This window comes from Eptatretus burgeri, chromosome 2 (assembly GCF_056783735.1).
Source record: "Eptatretus burgeri isolate ZD-2024b chromosome 2, Ebu_testis_v1, whole genome shotgun sequence".
In the NCBI taxonomy this organism is placed as follows: Eukaryota; Metazoa; Chordata; class Myxini; order Myxiniformes; family Myxinidae; genus Eptatretus; species Eptatretus burgeri.
Window position 1 is genome coordinate 106,359,022 of NC_140962.1, and position 18,663 is coordinate 106,377,684.

The window sequence follows — 18,663 nt, forward strand, 5'->3', positions numbered from 1 at the left end:
AACTTCTGTGCTGCCGAAGCTGTTTCTTTGCCAATGATACACTGGATGGTTTGTCATTGTCTGCCCATTAGTAGTTAGGTCTGGAATTTGGAACTTGACCAGGGTGCTGGCGATTGCTCTCTTCAAGGCTGACCAACTCTTCAAGGCTGATACTATGGAATCTTTAACGTCGACCAACGAATGACAGCAGATAAGACGAAATTCCAGTTTAACGTCCATCATGTAGATGGCACACACATTGATGAATCACCCTGCCTGTGAAACACTGGGATGACAGTTTATACAAGTGGGTCGGGATTCAAACCCAGGCTAAGCAGCTTGGAGGCAAGTATGTGTACTCCCACTTTAGGTGGTGGTCTTCAAACTGGTAGTTTTAGGTGGTAGGTGGTAGTTTTAGATTCAAACTCTCCCACTTTAGGTGGTAGTTCACCACTTTTTGTACATTTTAACAGCGTGTTGCTTTTCCTTACATTAACAGACTTCCGCTTTTTCCTTACTTTAACACCCTACCGCTTTTTCCTTACTTTAACACCCTACCGCTTTTCCTTACTTTAACACCCTACCGCTTTTTCCTTACTTTAACACCCTACCGCTTTTTCCTTACTTTAACACCCTACCGCTTTTTCCTTACTTTAACACCCTACCGCTTTTTCTTTACTTTAACACCCTACCGCTTTTTCCTTACTTAAACACCCTACTGCTTTTTCTTTACTTTAACACCCTACTGCTTTTTCCTTACTTTAACACCCTACCGCTTTTTCTTTACTTTAACACCCTACTGCTTTTTCCTTACTTTAACACCCTACCGCTTTTCCTTACTTTAACACCCTACCGCTTTTTCCTTACTTTAACACCCTACCGCTTTTTCTTTACTTTAACACCCTACCGCTTTTTCTTTACTTTAACACCCTACTGCTTTTTCTTTACTTTAACACCCTACCGCTTTTTCCTTACTTTACCACCCTACCGATTTTTGCTTAATTTAACAGCCTCCTGTCTTAAATGTTTGTCTGTCTGTCTGTTTGTCTGTTTGTCTGTTTGTCACCTACAGGTCACAATTTAAAACCGATCCTCACGGAACTTCATCACATGGTAGAGTTTGGCATAAGCAAGAAACCTATTGTTTTTTGAGGTCAAAAGGTCAACACAGGCTAAAGGTCTACAAATTTGTCAAATTTCTAAAATCCTCATTTTTCATCCGATTGACTTGAAATTTGAAAAGGATTTTATATTTCAGGTCACTGAATTCAACCAGACAATTATTTTAGTCATTGAATTCAAACACCAATTATTTTTGAGGTCAAATTTGTTCTTTCGATTTTGCAAGTATTGTGCTCTGCATGACGTCATCTTGTTTGTCTGTGTGCAGGATATCTCAAAAGGTTGTGGACGGATCCAGATGAAATTTGGTGGTTAGGTTGGGTGTGTGACAAGGAGGAACTGATTATATTTTGGTTGAAGATCCGGATCCGGATGCAACTACTAGACTTTTTTTTTTAAAATGATCTTCACCATTGAGACGGGACCAAAAATGGTATATAGCACGATATCTCAAAAAGTTAAGGATGGATTTGGGAGAAACTTGGTGGACATGTTGGGTGTGTGACAAGGAAGAATTGATTCGATTTTGGTGAAGCTATGAATCCGGATCCGGATCTGATAATTTTTTTCAATGATTCTTCACCATTGAGAGACAGGACCATAAACGACATATTGCATGATATTTCAAAAATGCATTCGGTCCGATATGTTCTCATGGATCAAGCATTACGTGGCGGAGGTATGCGCTCTACCGAGTGCCCTTCTAGATATTATTCTGTTGAATTCAGAATGGGATTAAAATAAATTCAATTCACATCAAATGGAAGACCAAATCGGTGCAGTTCTGCATTGGAATCAAGGAATCTGGATAGGATTCAGATTTCAGCTGCTACTCCTCTTCCATTAAACCCTTCCAGGCACAGCCAAGTGAGCCTTATTCACAAAAAAATATATATTATTTAATATTTTTCCTTTAATCCATTGTGGCTGCTAAAGCATGTGCCCTATGACGTCATATGTGAACGTTTTGTTCCTCATGAATCGGCGGTCGGATGTGTAAAGTTTCGCCTCGATCGTTCAATCATCCCAGAGAAGATTTTGAAGGTTAAAAAAACACAATATGGCTGCCGAATCACATGACCGATGTCATCAAATTTTATTTCTGTGGACGATTTTATCTCGATGACGCTAAAAAATTTTTACACTCATCGGATGTCGCTTTGTACATGTGCAATTATGACGTCATGATGAAGGCACCCATGACATCATCAAAAATAATCACTTATTCTTCACGAGGACCACTTGCTATGTGCAAAGTTTCATATTTTTTTTGCCTTGGTGCTGTTTCAGAGATGGAGGTGCAATTTTATTTCCTTTTTTTTCCAACACGGCTGCCACAACACATGACCTATGACGTCATAATTATCATTAAAACATTCCACTTGAGTCGTGTCTCCCGTGAGGAAAATTTATTTTTTTCTGACAAGCGGTTGCGGGGAAAAAACACATGTTCTGTGTGAACATCCAAAGCACCAGATCTTGTCAAGGCATTACACATACGACTTCTTCTTCTCTCAACGTCGGTGCGATGCAGTTTTAACGTCACTTCCGTCCTGGCATTTGACGTCACTTCCGTCCTGGCATTTGACGTCACTTCCGTCCTGACATTTGCCGTGTACTGTAAAACGGTTTTGAGGGACTCGGTTCTCTCCGGACGTGTTCTTTTGTTCTACAGAATAACATTGATCCCTCGCAGATTAATGATATGTTATTTAGTTATTTTATTTTGTGCGCGGAGCTGAACGTTGCACTGTAAGAGTGACGGGTCATAAAACAACAACAACAACAGCAACCATATCCGTGCCCACGTGCGTTCACTTGGGGGCGCTGTGGGTTCGCATCAAGAATTAATGATTAAACAAAGGCACGGATATGAGAATGATGTAGGAAGGAGCTTGGCTAAAGAGAGTGCGCACAGGGGAAAAGACGGAGAGGTCGAGACGGAGACGACGAAGAGGTTTGAGCAGGCATGACGGTGCCATGCCGTTTGGTGGATTACTTCGCGGTGTGCGGTTTGGATACCGAGTCCGGCCTGGAGCCCGACGAGCTGTGTGGTGAGACGTGGACCCGGTGCATGCGGCAGTGAAAAGCCATGATGATGATGATGATGATGATGATGATGATCGTGCGTGAGTGCTCCGCGGGATGTGACCATGACCCCCTTGTTTTATACCACCGGACTCCTTCATATCCGTTTGTTTGGAAACGTGTGCTGCTGAGGCTTCCACCTTGCCGACTTTGGTGGTGGTTTCATGATGTCATAGGGCACGTAGAGGATGTGGAGGATGTCTGACGGACAAAGAGGGAACAATTGGCAGAAGACAGAACAATTGTTATATTTGTTTATTTATATAATATATATATATATATATATATATATATATATATATATATATATATATATATATATATATATGTGTGTAGGTGTATTTTTATAAATATATATACATAGAGCAATTGCTAACCCTTATATATGTATATATATATATATATATATATATATATATATATATATATATATATATATATATATATATATATATATCTCGAGCAATTGCTAACCCCACTACTACGATATATACATAGAGCAATTGCTAACCCTACTACTACTATATATAGATTGAGCAATTGCTAACCCTACTACTACTATATATACATAGAGCAATTGCTAACCCTACTACTACTATATATACATAGAGCAATTGCTAACACTACTACTACTACTACTATATATATATATATAGAGCAATTGCTAACCCTACTACTACTATATATACATAGAGCAATTGCTAACCCTACTACTACTACTACTACTATATATATATATATATATATATATATATATATATATATATATATATATATATATAGAGCAATTGCTAACCCTACTACTACTATATATACATAGAGCAATTGCTAACCCTACTACTACTACTACTACTACTACTACTATATATACATAGAGCAATTGCTAACCCTACTACTACTATATATAGATAGAGCAATTGCTAACCCTACTACTACTATATATACATAGAGCAATTGCTAACCCTACTACTACTATATATACATAGAGCAATTGCTAACCCTACTACTACTATATATACATAGAGCAATTGCTGACACTACTACTACTACTACTATATATATATAGAGCAATTGCTAACCCTACTACTACTATATATACATAGAGCAATTGCTAACCCTACTACTACTACTACTATATATATATATATATATATATATATATATATATATATATATATATATATATATATATATATATATATATATATATAGAGCAATTGCTAACCCTACTACTACTATATATACATAGAGCAATTGCTAACCCTACTACTACTATATATACATAGAGCAATTGCTAACCCTACTACTACTATATATATATATATATATATATATATATATATATATATATATATATATAGCAATTGCTAACCCTACTACTACTATATATACATAGAGCAATTGCTAACCCTACTACTACTACTACTATATATATTTATATATACATAGAGCAATTGCTAACCCTACTACTACTACTACTATATATACACTAGCATAACCCGCGCTCTGCGTGACATGTTGGGGTGGGTGTGTTTGAGAAACGAACTGATGCAGAGTATCAGTAGTAATTTTCCTTTAATGCAGTAAGTGGAATACGATTTCACTGTTTCAGAACCATTTTATTTACTTTTTTTTGTACCATGCACCTCATATGGTCTTTGAGATAATGTAAGCCGAATATCACGTTACTCGAGCGCAGAACAAAGTCGAAGATAGCGCGACACGAAACCACAAACTCGGAAATAATATACAAGATGTATACATTGTGGGGCGTTTATATCTGAAGGTTTTATTATCATAACTTTTTTGTTTCTAAAGCAAATGAAATAAAATTTCTATCCAACATCGGCACATACCTCAAGTTTTTTTTTTTATTTTTTTTATTTTTTTTTTATATAATCAATTTTGATTCTTTATTTCTTAAAAATTACATCAGACAAATGGGGCCCCTTTTCGAATTTGTGCATTCACGACAGCGGATCACATTGTTCATTACCGCAAGCAATGACTCTTGATCAATGGAGCGGATGGTTCCAGTGATGTTTGCCTTCAATTCATCGATCGATGTTGGATGTTCCCGATAAACTTCGCCCTTCAGAAACCCCCATGTAGGAAGAAATCTGCTGGAGTTAAATCTGACAAATCAAAGTGTGCATCATCTGTCATGATGACCTTGTTTGTGAAATTGGCATGCTCATTGCATCTAAATAAAAATAAAAATGCTCATTGCATTTAAAGTGCTCCATCATTAAAAACATTCGAGTATTATCTGTGAAACACAGAAAACAATAATTATAATTATTAGTTATGCCAAGACTGCTTCTGGCTAGAACGATTGCAAATGTGTCGGATATAAATGCCCCACCCTGAATATCTGAACAATGACATTTGGTCAAAGTTTGCTCCTGAATTATGATTCCTTCTTTGTGCTCCATTCCCTCTTCCTGGAATCCACCCTTCACTCCATTTCCTACAGGGTTTGATTGACCTCTCGAAGTGTCTGAACGATTAACCATGATCTGAGGGAGAGCTGTCTTTTTTTTTTTTTCTTTCATCTTTCACACCACTTGCTCCATCACGTATGGCAAATTGCTCCATCACTTATTTTAAAACAAAGGGTCTGTAGGGTCTGTGATGTATGCTGGATGCTGTCATCCAACTTGCATGCACACCTCATCAACGGAGATGACTAGGGGAAAAGAACAGCCAGATGTGTTGCATCATCTAACAGCTTTGAGCATGGCAACGGTCATAAAACAAAATTTCAAATTGAATGTCGTTCACCACCAGGACGTGCGTGTACGTGCGTGTACGTTGATTTAGAATCAGTTGTCTGAAAGCAATACTTGGAGACTGATTCTCGGCTTGTTCACTGTCTGTTGGTTGGTTAATTAAATTGTCTCATTTAAGTTGCGTCGGTTCCACAATGCAAATCTTTCATGAATGAAGCGCCTGCACAACAATTATAGAAATATTTATTACCTCCGCCACCGAAGGTGAATGAGGTTTTGTTTTCACCCTTTTCATTCCATTTGTCTGTTTGTCTGTTTGTTTTGTTTGTGCGCAGGATATCTCAAAAAGTTGTGTACGGATCCGGATGAAACTTGGTGGACGGGTTGGGTGTGTGACATGGACGAACTGATGAGATTTTGGTGAAGATCCGGATCCAGATCTGACAATTTTTTAAAGTCATTCTTCACCATTGAGAGATGGGGCTAAACTAATATAAAGCACGATATCTCAAAAAGTTGTGGACTAATTCAGATGAAACTTGGTGGACACATTTGGGTATGCAGCAAGGATGAATTGATTCGATTTTTGTGAAGATCTGGATACGAATCATTTAATTTTTAAAGTTATTCTTCACCATTGGGAGATCGTGCCAAAAACCATATAGTACTGTATAGCATGATATTTCAAAAATGTAATTGGCCCTTATATCTTCTCGTGGATCAGGAATTGCGTGTGGGAGGTATGCACTCTACCGAGTGCCCTTCTAGTTGTTGTTGTGGAATGCCATTGGTTCATTATGTCATCGACACCACAAACATCAGAGCGATCCATTTGCCAAAGCTATTGCTCAACAGTGAGAGAATTGGCAATGATGTCCCAAGTCAAACCTCTGAACTGTCGACAGGTACTAGGGATCTTGCTCGATTGAAATGTGCTGGTTTTGGAGAAATTGTTCGCATACTCAAAATATAATAACATAAACATTCAGCTACCATGTATTTGGAAAAACTATCCTCTTACTAATAATGTGCCCGAACATCTACATTCATTCATGTCCCATGCTCTATGCCGAGCGTCCGTGCTCCCGAAGCAGTTTCTTGGCTGGGGTTGCAATCGTGGACGGGTCGCCACTCCAACACAAGACTTCAGGGCAGGAATTTAGAATTTGTTGAGGGTGCCAGTGATAGCTCGACGACTTTGTGAAGGACACCATGGGATCTTTTTGTGTCCACCAACTAATGCCGGCAGACAGCACAACCAGTTTAACGCTCATCCGAGGATGGTACACATGATGATGAATCGTCCTCCCCATGAAGCACTGGGATGGCAGTTTATAGCTGGGTCGGAATTCAAACCCAGGCTAAACAGCTTTGGGGTGAGTGTGCGTACCTCTCGGCCACCCTGCCTGACAGCTCAACATCGACTCTATCACCTATTTTTCTTTTTTTAAACTGTGTTTTGCTGTTCTTAGCTTAGCCCCAAATTTTCCAACAAAATGTCGCCGCTTTCCACCACCACCAGCACACTTAGTTTGGCATCTGTTCGCTGTTACTTGCTCAGCCACCATCAACCACTTCATCTTTTCATTAGCTGTTTCCATCCACGAACCAGGTGGTTTTTCTCATGTTTGGTCCTGCAATTACTTGTGGAAATACCAAGGTGAGGGAATTGATGACTCTGTGTTGTGTTTGGCCTCCTTTTGCAGTCATCACTCTTTCCTTGAATCTGTGCTGGAGGAGCGTGGGGTGTGATCAAATCGATGAGCCTGTGTTCTCAGCTAGCCTTATGGGCAAACACCTTGTTGGTACAGATATTGGTTGAATAATAATATATTATGTGACTTCCCTTACAAGGAACTTCAACATGTAGGAGGCCATTAAGTCCTTCAAAGCCTGTGCTATGTCGGTGCTTTTTTTTTTTTTTTTTTTTTTTTTTTTTCTTCTCTTTCATCACTTGGTGAATCATCAGCGACAGCGTAGACAGTGATGCATACCAATGAGGCTCCCAAGCATGTACCACGTTCAAACGTCAAAAGCAGTCCATATATAATTGCAGAAAGACCCACCCACATCTTTCACCTGTGAATGGAGGGAATAGCCAATCAGCTCTGACCGAATTGACTAAACCCAGGTGGCTAGGATTTTATAAATAAGCGACACCTCCCACACTCCTCTATCTGAAGAAGCTGTGTAAAGCAACTCAAGAAGACTTACACAAGGTAAGTGCGAACGCTGTTTCTAGCCCTTCCCAGAGTTCCTCAAGAACTATAACAACAACAATGCTATCGCTGATAATTCGCCAACAAGTGATGAAATCAGTCCGGTAGCTAAGGGGGTGTTTCGCATTGGGTTCTCTTGTGTGTACAATGTGACCGTCTTTATAGTTGTTGAGGAACTCTGGGAAGGGTACGAAACAGCGTTAGCCCTCACCTTGGGTAAGTCTTCTCGAGTTGCTTCACGCAGGTTCTTCGGCTCGAGTGTGGGAGGAGTCAATTTTTTTTATTAAATCCCAGCCACCTGGGTGGAATCGATTCGGTGAGAGATGTGGGTGGGTATATATGTATATATATATATGTATATATATATATACACTACCGTTCTAAAGTTTTAGAACACCCCCATTTTTCCAGTTTTTACTGAAATTTAAGCAGTTTAATGTTTCAATGTACTCTGAAATTTAGAGCCTGATTAAGCCTTGGCTCGCCCTGAGGCAGATTTTGAAGTTTTAGAGAATGGCCTGAAAATTTTAAATTACATCTCGGGCTCATGGAAATGGACCCAGGACAAAAGATGAACTTATTCAAGAACAAAATATTTAATACAAAAAAAGACAAATATTTAATGTGAAAATAATTTTTGGCTGGCCCTAAGGCACATGCCTTGTCTGCCTCATGGTTAATCCAGCACTGCTGAAATTAAAGCATAGAACAAATAAAAAATAAACGATGGAATCGTTTTGTTGAACAAAATTTAATCTAAAATTTTTACTCTTCAAAGTAGCCACCTTTTGCAGATATAACAGCCGAACATACTCGTGGCATTCTTTCTACAATGGAAATCAAATATTGTTTGGAAAGTTCTTCCCAACACTGTTGCAGAAGTTCCCACAAATGTGTTGCACATGTAGGTTGCTTTGCTTTCACCCTTCTGTCCAGTTCATCCCAAACCAGCTCGATGGGGTTTAAATCTGGAGACTGTGCTGGCCATCCCATGATTTGAAGCCCACCATCTTGTTCTTTTCTTCTAAGGTAGTTCTGACACAGCCTGGAGTTATGTTTTGGGTCGTTATCTTGCTGCAGGATGAACCCCTGACCAACTAGGCGTAGACCAGAGGATATTGCATGGCGCTACAAAATGCTGTGGTTGCCCTTTTGGTTCAGGGTGCCAGTCACTCTGTGCAAGTCGCTGACTCTGGATCCAGCAAAAGAGCCCCAGATCATCACGCTTCCTCCTCCATGTTTGACAATTGGTGTCACACACTGAGGAACCATCCTTTCACCTACTCGACTGCGTACAAAAACCCTGCGTGATGAACCAATGATTTCAAATTTTGATGCATGGGTCCATAAGACCTTCTTCCAGTTTTCAGTAGTCCACTGGTGGTACTTCATGGCCCAGGCAAGCCTCTTTTTCTTATTTTGCCATCTTAGCAATGGCTTTCTTACTGCCACTCGACCGGTCAAACCTGCAGCTCGAAGTCTTCTTTTCACAGTTGAAACTGACACTTCCTTACTTCGACCAGTGTTAAGATGTGCTTGAAGCTGCTGTCCTTTGAGCCGCCTATCTATCACACAAGTTGACTCTCAGAAATTTGTCTTCTGATTGTGTTGTGGCTTTGGGTCTACCAGACCTCTTCCTGTCAGAGTTTCCTCCAGTTTCCAAGTGCCTTTTGATGGTGTAGGAAACTGTACTCACTGACACCTTGGCCTCTTTGCAATTTCTCGAAAGGAAAGACCTCCACTTTTAAGGGTTATAATGGTCTGTCTGTCTTCCTTTGTTAATTGTCGTTTTTCTCACTATTATGATTGCAATATGCTACTTCCTGCAGTGCAATATTGTCCAAATAATGCTTCAGAAGGTGGAGCAACACAGTCTGTTCCAACACTGCTTTTATACAGACAGAGGGTTTGTAACTAATCAACAAAAGTTGGGACGCCTGTGGGAATTGTTTGCATCAACTTTCAAGGCTTTATTTACTTCCATTGCTGCAGAACAGCTGCAGTTGCTAACCCATTACTTGCTTCCTGAAAAGGGCCTTTTTAACAACTCTGAAATTTACATTATTTTTCAGTTTTTGGAAACCTAAATTTTTTTTTTAACCTCTGGCAGTTTACTGCTTAGCTTTGTACCATTTCAGGTTATTCACTGGACTTGAACTGCTTAAATTTCAGTAAAAACTGAAAAATGGGGGTGTTCTAAAACTTTTGATCAGTCGTGTGTGTGTGTGTGTGTGTGTGTGTGTGTGTGTGTGTGTGTGTGTGTGTGTATTTATATATATATATATATATATATGTGTGTGTGGGAAAAAAAAAACACAGCGGTTGTAAAAGCATTGTGCTCGCTGATTGGTTCTTCATAAGTCTCGTCAGTCATACATGTTAAAAAGTGATGGTGAAAACTTTTGACCCAGGCCCAGCTGTTGCTGCTGCTGAGGGTGAAAACTGAAAACTTTTTGAAAATGGAAAACAAGTTGGGTGATACCATTTGGGGTGACGCTTATCCTTTGTGTTTTTATTTAAGTGATGACGATACAAAAAGGCCACTTGATTTCTATCCATTGTTGTCTTGTTTCCTGCATCCACTGCCTTTTATCTCTTCCTAACCTCTTCATGTTAAGTCATTTTCAAAAATAGCCTTTATTATTATTGACCACATATGGCTTGTTTGGGGTTGGTCAAAACAAAAGCAAGGTCTTTTGCTGACTTCGTCCATTGACTAATGTATTTGTTTGGGCATATTATGTGCTTGGTTGGACACAATTGTTTGTAAATTTTTCATGTCCTGACAATATGAAATGTATTTTTCAGGGGGTTACACAAATTTACTTTAAATATCTGCTAGTCAGACAGGATAAACTCCCTCACAACAGCCTGGTGGAACGGAATTATTTGCCAGTAGTCTATACATTAAAGTAGCAGTATTTGTCTTTCCATTCGTCCCTCTGTCACGCTCTTGGCTGGGATGGCTTTACGGTTGTGACGTCGTTATAGCACTGCGTGTAGCATGAGGCTCGGCATCTGCAGACGTGTTCATAATCCCAGTGTCCGGCAACTCAACCCATGCCATTGTTTCACTGATGGCAGTTGAACACCAAAACCCATATATTTGACTCTATTTGACTATCTGATGTCCGTAGGCGAGATGGGCTGAATGCCAGATGCTGCATGGGTGGATGACTGATTTAGTAAGATGATGTTACCTCTGTGATCTAATTAATGCGCTACATCGAGAGCGAGGCTTGGCTTTCATGGTGGGGTATTATTCATGACTCTGAAAATTTCATTTTGCAACATTGAGAAAAAAAACCCGACAACTTCTGAGCCTTGAGAATATGAAACAAATTCAAAATGTTTGTTTTTGGCAAGTAAGTGTGTGTATTACTAAAACTAGTGCTGGGTTATTAGCAGTAAACAAAATGTTTCTGGAATAAATATAAAAATTGCAAATATTAACTGACAAATTGTTTCACTGTACCCTAACAGATATATATGTATGTATTGTTGCGAATTTTGACGTGCGAGCGATTGCGCAACTCCAATCGCAACCGCGTCACCCACCGGACGGAAAATTCAGTCGTGACCCTCCTGGAACTACCATCAGGAGCCAGTCACGGGTGGGGGTTTAACCTCACCACGATCTTGCCAATTGCCCACCCGCGCAGGATAGGGTTACTCGCCAAATTCGACCTACCTAAGTACCTGCGCGAGTAGTCGACCGGGCGATCGTACCTCGCCGCAGGTCGGCCTAGGACACGAACCGCTTAAGCGGTCCATTCTGTGCTACAGTGCGAACCGAGCGGTGTTATCGCCGACCTCGACGGATCAGATTCTCTTCTTTACCCTGGGTGTTCAAAACCCACTACTAATTTATTCCGCGATTCAAGATGGCACTTTCAAAAGGGAAAAAGACGACTAACGGGATACATTTCACACGAGGACATTTATTATAACACGCACGTATTCAAAAGCAAGGCAGTCATGCAATGTACAAGAAACAAATAGAAAGCGTTACCACTGAATACGAGCAATGTACAGTCACTTACACAGGTCTACTTATAGGGACACGGTGCCGCAGCAGTCATACAAAAGGAAAACCCTCCCCATAGGCAGGGAGGTAGATGGGGTTCGTAAACCTTTTATGGCACGGAACCTGGAGGACCGAACGGGTCCCGTGAGACCGAAGGGTCTTACCTGCAACGGTGGGCAGGTCGCGACGTCGACTCCCTACGGCCTTGCGTAGCTGCGCCTGACCTCGGGCCCCTGGCGTGGTCAGCAAGCTCTCTCCGGCGTTGCTGCTGGTGCTTTCACGACCCATGACTGAACAAGAAAGGACCGGAAGGGAAGAAGGGGCTTCAGGACCAGAGAGAGAATGATGTCGACGACCCAGACAGAGAGCTCATGGACCAGAGAGAGAGAGAGTGACGTCGACCGTGGCCACCAAGAGAGAGGAGCACTCGACCCCGGCAGAGAGAGTGAGAGCTCGACCCTGGCCACCAAGAGAGAGAAGCACTCGACCCCGACAGAGTGCTCATGGACCAGAGAGGGAATGACGTCGACCCTGGCAGAGAGAGAGTGAGCCCCACCCGCGGTCTGCCTTATGTAGCGCGGGGCTCCGCCCTTCGCTCCTCCCCGTTTTCGGCTCCACCTCCCTTCGAGAAGGTTCCCGAAAAGGGGCGTTCCCTCACCCTGACCGCCTCACGCTGTTCTTCCACCAATCGGCGGCGAGCTGCCTTCCCCCTGCCTCCACACCAAGCGCGGGGAAAAATAGGCGGGAAAAAATTCGCGCACCCAAAAGGGAACTCTTTTGGTTCCCTTTTTCGTTCGACGGTTTTCAACGCGGCTTGTTGCTTGTGTGGAGGTTTGTTCAAAATAACGATAGAAAAGAAAAACGGCTATCTCAGTCGCAGCCCGGTGAATCGCACAAATTCCCTTTCAACAACGGTGGGGAACTATCTGCACATAAACTTAGCGTCATAACTGATCTAAGGACCCTTTATGGTGTATTGCGAATTTCCACAGCCGTAACAAAATATATATATATATATATATATATATATATATATATATATATATATATATATATATATATATATATATATGTTGTTATTCAACTACCATCAGCGAAGCGATGAGTTCATTGCTAGTGTCATTAAAGTGGTGTCATAAACTCTGGAGAATCATCTATTTATTGCATACTTTTCATTTTTGGAGTGAGGAGGTGCTGAGGAGTTGGGGTATCATTGTATCATAATGTTTCGATACAACGACCAGACCACAAAATATCTATTCATCACAATACTTGTGAAGGAGACAAAGTCTTTGAGAGCAATTTTGATAAAATTATTTTAAAAAATTTATTTATGAAAACACTGATCAATAAATAAAGAATTATAAATGATGTTGCTGCTATGTTTAATTCATCTCATATTAACAAGTCCATAGTCTATGATGCAATACTATTCTGTGAAGGTTCATGTCGGTCTGTATTGTTAGACGAAATAAACAATCGATGTTTATTAGTGCATTATTGCCACCATTGGATTTGAGATACAGCTGATATTCCGAGTGCTAGCACTTTGTTAGAGAGCTTTTGCACTGAGGAATGACGAACAGCTCAAAACGTCAGGCTTACCTCATCTCCCACGGCAATAAACAGACTCTTATTCACATCCATTTGACAAAATCCATCGCCTGCTGCCTGAGTATGGAACCTGTGGGCCAATAATTCATTGTATATACTCTATGGCCTGCTGTCAACTTGAAAACGGTCTGTACGTGATTTGGGCCAAACACCTGAGCCATTTCCTCCAAGATTTGATGTACCACATTATCTTCACATGGGGAAGGTCAACCTAATGATAACAAAAAAAAACCTTTCAATTCTTAATCAAATTAATGTGAAACGTGAAATTAAGGTGCAAACAGCAACCTTGCATAGTACGTCATATAATGTATGCCCATCTCTCATATTGGCTCGGGCGGTAGTGCATCACTAACTCAGCCAGGAGAGGAGCGGAGCTTGACTGCACATGTGTTTGGCCGGTGTAACTACGCTACATGCTCAAGAGTACGTTCACTAACAACGTATTCAGACCATGTGAATACCCGCAACATTGTTCACCAAAAAGTTCTGACGTAAATACAACAAACTAATGCTGCGGAACTGTTTTATATAGATATACAAAGGTGTCCAATTCCTTGTGTGAATCTGAACTTTTTTGACTTTAGATGTATAAATGGTGCATGAAAGCATATTTCATAAAGTTATTTTTTTTGTTTGTTTTTTCTTTTCTTTCTCTCGAAACAGTTCAACATTTAGACTTCAACATAACTGCCATCTTTCGTAAGACAGTTCAATCTGATTTTCCAACTTGTTGAAAATGTTCTCCAGTTGCTGCTGAGTAATTTAATGAATTGCATTTGTGATTGTAGCCCAGAGTTCATCCAAAGAATGTGATTTTGATGAGAAAACAACAGTTTTGCTTAGCCCCATAAAATGCAGTCTAATGGGGACAGGTCAGGTGAACGAGGTGGCCAAGCAACTAGTCCATCTCTACTGATCCACTTGTCTGGGAAGACGTCATCGCACATCCAAAGCATAGTGTCAGAGAGCCTCGTCTTGCTGGTACAAGGTAATGTGTGAAAGATTTGATCGTCGTCGTCCGGGAACCAAATGCGGTGATTGTGGTGATTGACTTTACCACTGATGTGGAACTTGCCTCATCAGAAAATGCCAACTCGTCAAACCCAGAAATTGTGGATTTAACAACAGCAATAACATCAACATTAATACAACTTAATATTTTGCTTTATTTTTCTTTCATAAGGCTGTACCATGTGCATACTGCATAGTATAGGTCATTTATGACTGGTTATTTCTGACTTCGTCTTCGCTAATAACAATCTTCTTGATGCTTTATTAAAGTCTAAGTCATCTAATCTTCGTCAGGTGACCCAAGTTATGTGCACATAACTGCAAGCATATCAATTGCACCGCTCACATATACTAGAAGGGGCGCTGTTATCGGGGAAAAGGCCTCCCGTCAATGCAGGACGCTGTTGTTACGCACATTCAGTTTTCTGTTCTCTGATCAGACATGAAGGCTGCGCTGTTTTGATTTTTTTTTTTTTTTTTTTTTTTTTTTTTTTTTTTTTTTTGCATGTGGTCTGCCCGAGTGTAAATCGCATGGTGCAGCCTCATGATTACATTTCTGAACAAAATTGATTAAAATGGTGAGTGGAAGTAAAAGGAACATGCATATGGAAGACAGCCAATTCCAAGAAAAAATGTACTCGGTAATATTTATTTTTGGAAGTTAATGGAATATTTATTTGTGCAAAGGACACAAACAACAGGCACGAATAACTAATTTAACGTGTTGAATAAGATGGTGTGAAAGATGGTGAATCAGCGGTGGTAAGCTACTTTAAAAAAAAAGTTTTTTCACCCTCTATAGACTTTAAAAACATTTATTTTATTTAAATTGAATTATATACTTGAACACTAGATAACACAAATCACCTTCTTGGCACTTTCAAATACCTTTCATTTTTCAGTACTTGGACAAAATATTTATGCCATCTTGTGCCCCAAGGGCAGAGTAACTGTGAGCTTCAGCATGCAGCCAAATATGGCAGTGTCTTGTTTATGATTACCATCGCACCTGTTATTCAAAGTTCACGAACAAAGCTAATACAGATCGTACTCGGAAACACAAAGTAAGAGTTTCCATGTCCTTTTTCTCAAGACTGCATTTGGTAAGGTGTTCTGGAATTCTCTACTTCGAGACATGATCTTTCCGGCTAATATCTAAAGCCCTTCTCAACAGTCTTCAGTTGGCTCCATCTAGTTTCCTTTCCAGTCTGTTGGTGAATCCCCAGCTGTCACCACCATATAACAATAAATCCACTGTGCAACTGAATACCTTTACCTTATCATTGTTATTCAGTTGTACCCTTCCATACACTATGTTAATAGTTGTTTGAGTATCCAAGCTGTTGTCTTCCAACATTCCATGTTGATGTTGCGAATAGTTTAGTGGATAGATGGTCATGCAGAAATGCTTTGAATTGAACTGATGTCCACCAGTCCCAAGATTTGAACAAATATTCAGTTAAATTTCCCTCAATTAATTGCAGATTTGTAGCACAGTTTGCTGAGGATGCACTATCATAGAAATAATCCATACACAATCATGTTGAATGGTTTAAATTGGGTTGTGTTAATGTGAACATGGAGATGCAGTGCCATTACAGGTTCCATGACAAACTTTTACATCGACTACATACATGGAGGTCACAGATCTTGCCAAAGAAATGCCCAATGGTGTTGGGATTTCGTTGGTGATAATCGACCAGCATTTCAAATCTGAACTCACCACCAAATAGTGTAGCTGGCCAGCAGGAAATAGCTGAGGTCTGTCGTTATAAGCATTTCATTGAAGACTGTGCAGGCCATGTGTGGAGATCGGGTGCCATGTGTTAAGTACCCTCTTCCTAAGGAGAGCGCATCACGTGACTGCAATCAACAGATGGTGAAACCCAATGTCATTTTAAAAACTCGTATGCCAAAAAAAGCATGACTACGTGGAAGGGGAATTGAGGAATTTTGTGACATCCACTTTTGCACCGTATTCTTGGACAATTTATATTTCGTGCCAACACATTGGCACTTGCATCATAACTCTTTTATGAGCCATTGTGTTGGCACTTGATATCATTAATAACGTACATTGTCACTTTGTATCATTAACAACATAGAATGAATAACTAGTTTTGCTCATGAAAGCTCGTGCCTATCTGTGTCGGTGGACAGGTAGAACAATGGATAAAATCAACAGGACATTGATTAAGGTTTGCTAACCGCCATGGGGAGGAAGGAGAAGCTGATGTTTCGGGTGTTGACCCTCTCTTTTGCTTCGAGGAAGGGTTAACGCCCAAAGCATCAGTTTCTCCATTGCTTCCCATGGTGGTTAGCATACCTCAGCCTACATCGTGTTGATTCCATCCATTAACGGCATGCATTGGCACTCATCATTGGCCAAAAATAGCTGCTGGAGGAAATGTCCCAATTGCATCCTGTGTGTCCTATTTTCCCTTAGTATGCCTTGCCCAGTTGTACCTTTATTTTGACATTCTTGGATGATTGTGAATATATCGTTCGTATGCACCTCTTATCTTTCATGAAGATTGATAATTATTTAGTATGTTGTTTACCTTCAAAAAATTAGGACAGAAGAAAGTTTCTCTTTTTGCCTGCTTGGTTCTCCAAGTGAGTAACTTTGTCTTGATCAGGTGATTCGGCCAAGGCCGAGCGAAGCGAGGTCAAGGCTGTTTATTCCTGACATGTGAAACACCCTACAACCCATGCCAACAGAAAACAGACTTTTTAGATCCTCGTAGAGGATCTCTAAGTCTTACTCACGTTGTTCTTGTGGACTGTTTTGTTTCACAGCCTACAGTTTTCATCGAAACTTCCTGAAACTTGGGATCTATATGTAAAAATACCCTGCGCAGACAGTAACCATCTCCGATTTTGAAAATTCCTCCAAGAAAAAAAAGTTATGACGTCAAAATATCTCCGCTAATGGAAATCGCCTAAAAAATTATCTCAAACTGGGCAAGCTTTTTGAATTCTGTTTGCGGAAATCTAACAGGGCATTTAGCAGAGATGAATTACCGCACATATGATGCATCACTATGACGTCATATCAATTTTTATGACGTCATTCCTATTTTTTGACATTTTTTTTTTTTGTTTCACAACCCAGAGTTTTAATCGGATCTTCGTGAAACTTGCCATGTATATGCAGAAAGCCCACGCGCAGGCAGTAACCGTCTCCGATTTTGGAAATTCTTCCTTGAAAAAAGTTGACGTCATAATATCGCCGCTAATGGAAATCGCCTATACCATTATCTCCGAAACTAGGCAAGCTGTTTGAATTTTGTTTGCGGGAATCAAGCCGGGCATTAGCACAGATAATTTATCGCAAACCTGATGCATCACAATGACGTCATATTCGTTATTATGACGTCATCAGTCAGAGGACGAGGATCTTGGTTCATTCGAGCTTGTTGGAATGCAGGCCACATTTTCCATCCAATCATCATGTAACTTTGTTAAAAAAATGAGGGCCTCGGCTGATGTTCCCACAACATGGTCAAGGATGGTTGTGTGTGCTCATTACAAGTAGTAGAGGATATCAGTCTATTGTATAATTCAAATAATTTGGCCTACTTTAACCCACTATGGAACCCAATTTTAGGCCACGGTCTGTCTTCAACCCTCCTTGCTTCCAATCTATCTGAAACAGGTCAACCACATTCATCGAATAGCATTTAATGTTACCCTCTATACCTTCTGTATTTACTATATCTTCACTTGGATGTGGAAGCTGCCCTCCATGCCTCCCTGGATTTAATGATTTATGCTTGTTGATTTTAAAATAAATCCATTTAATGTCCTATTGTGCTTCACCATTCAGTACAGTAACCTTCACATCTCTGTTATTTAACTATTCCTT

The 18,663-nt window shown here is 40.3% G+C and overlaps 1 protein-coding gene across 5 annotated transcripts in view; it reads left to right on the forward strand.

The window, feature by feature from the left end:
* Positions 1-2,885: 2,885 nt before the first annotated feature.
* The window catches only part of LOC147032751 (DENN domain-containing protein 5B-like), a 95,090-nt gene continuing 79,312 nt past the window's right edge, over positions 2,886-18,663 (forward strand). For 3 of the 5 annotated variants that reach the window (XR_015055347.1, XM_085870612.1, XM_085870615.1), the window contains exon 1: positions 2,886-3,155. Coding sequence is in view for 4 of the 5 variants with exons in the window: in XM_085870612.1 (XP_085726738.1) it covers positions 3,071-3,155 (85 nt within the window). In the remaining variant the exon portion in view is untranslated. Of the gene's footprint in view, positions 3,156-3,211; positions 3,231-18,663 lie in introns of those variants that run through there. The other 2 variants (XM_085870614.1, XM_085870613.1) reach the window with 2 other exon arrangements.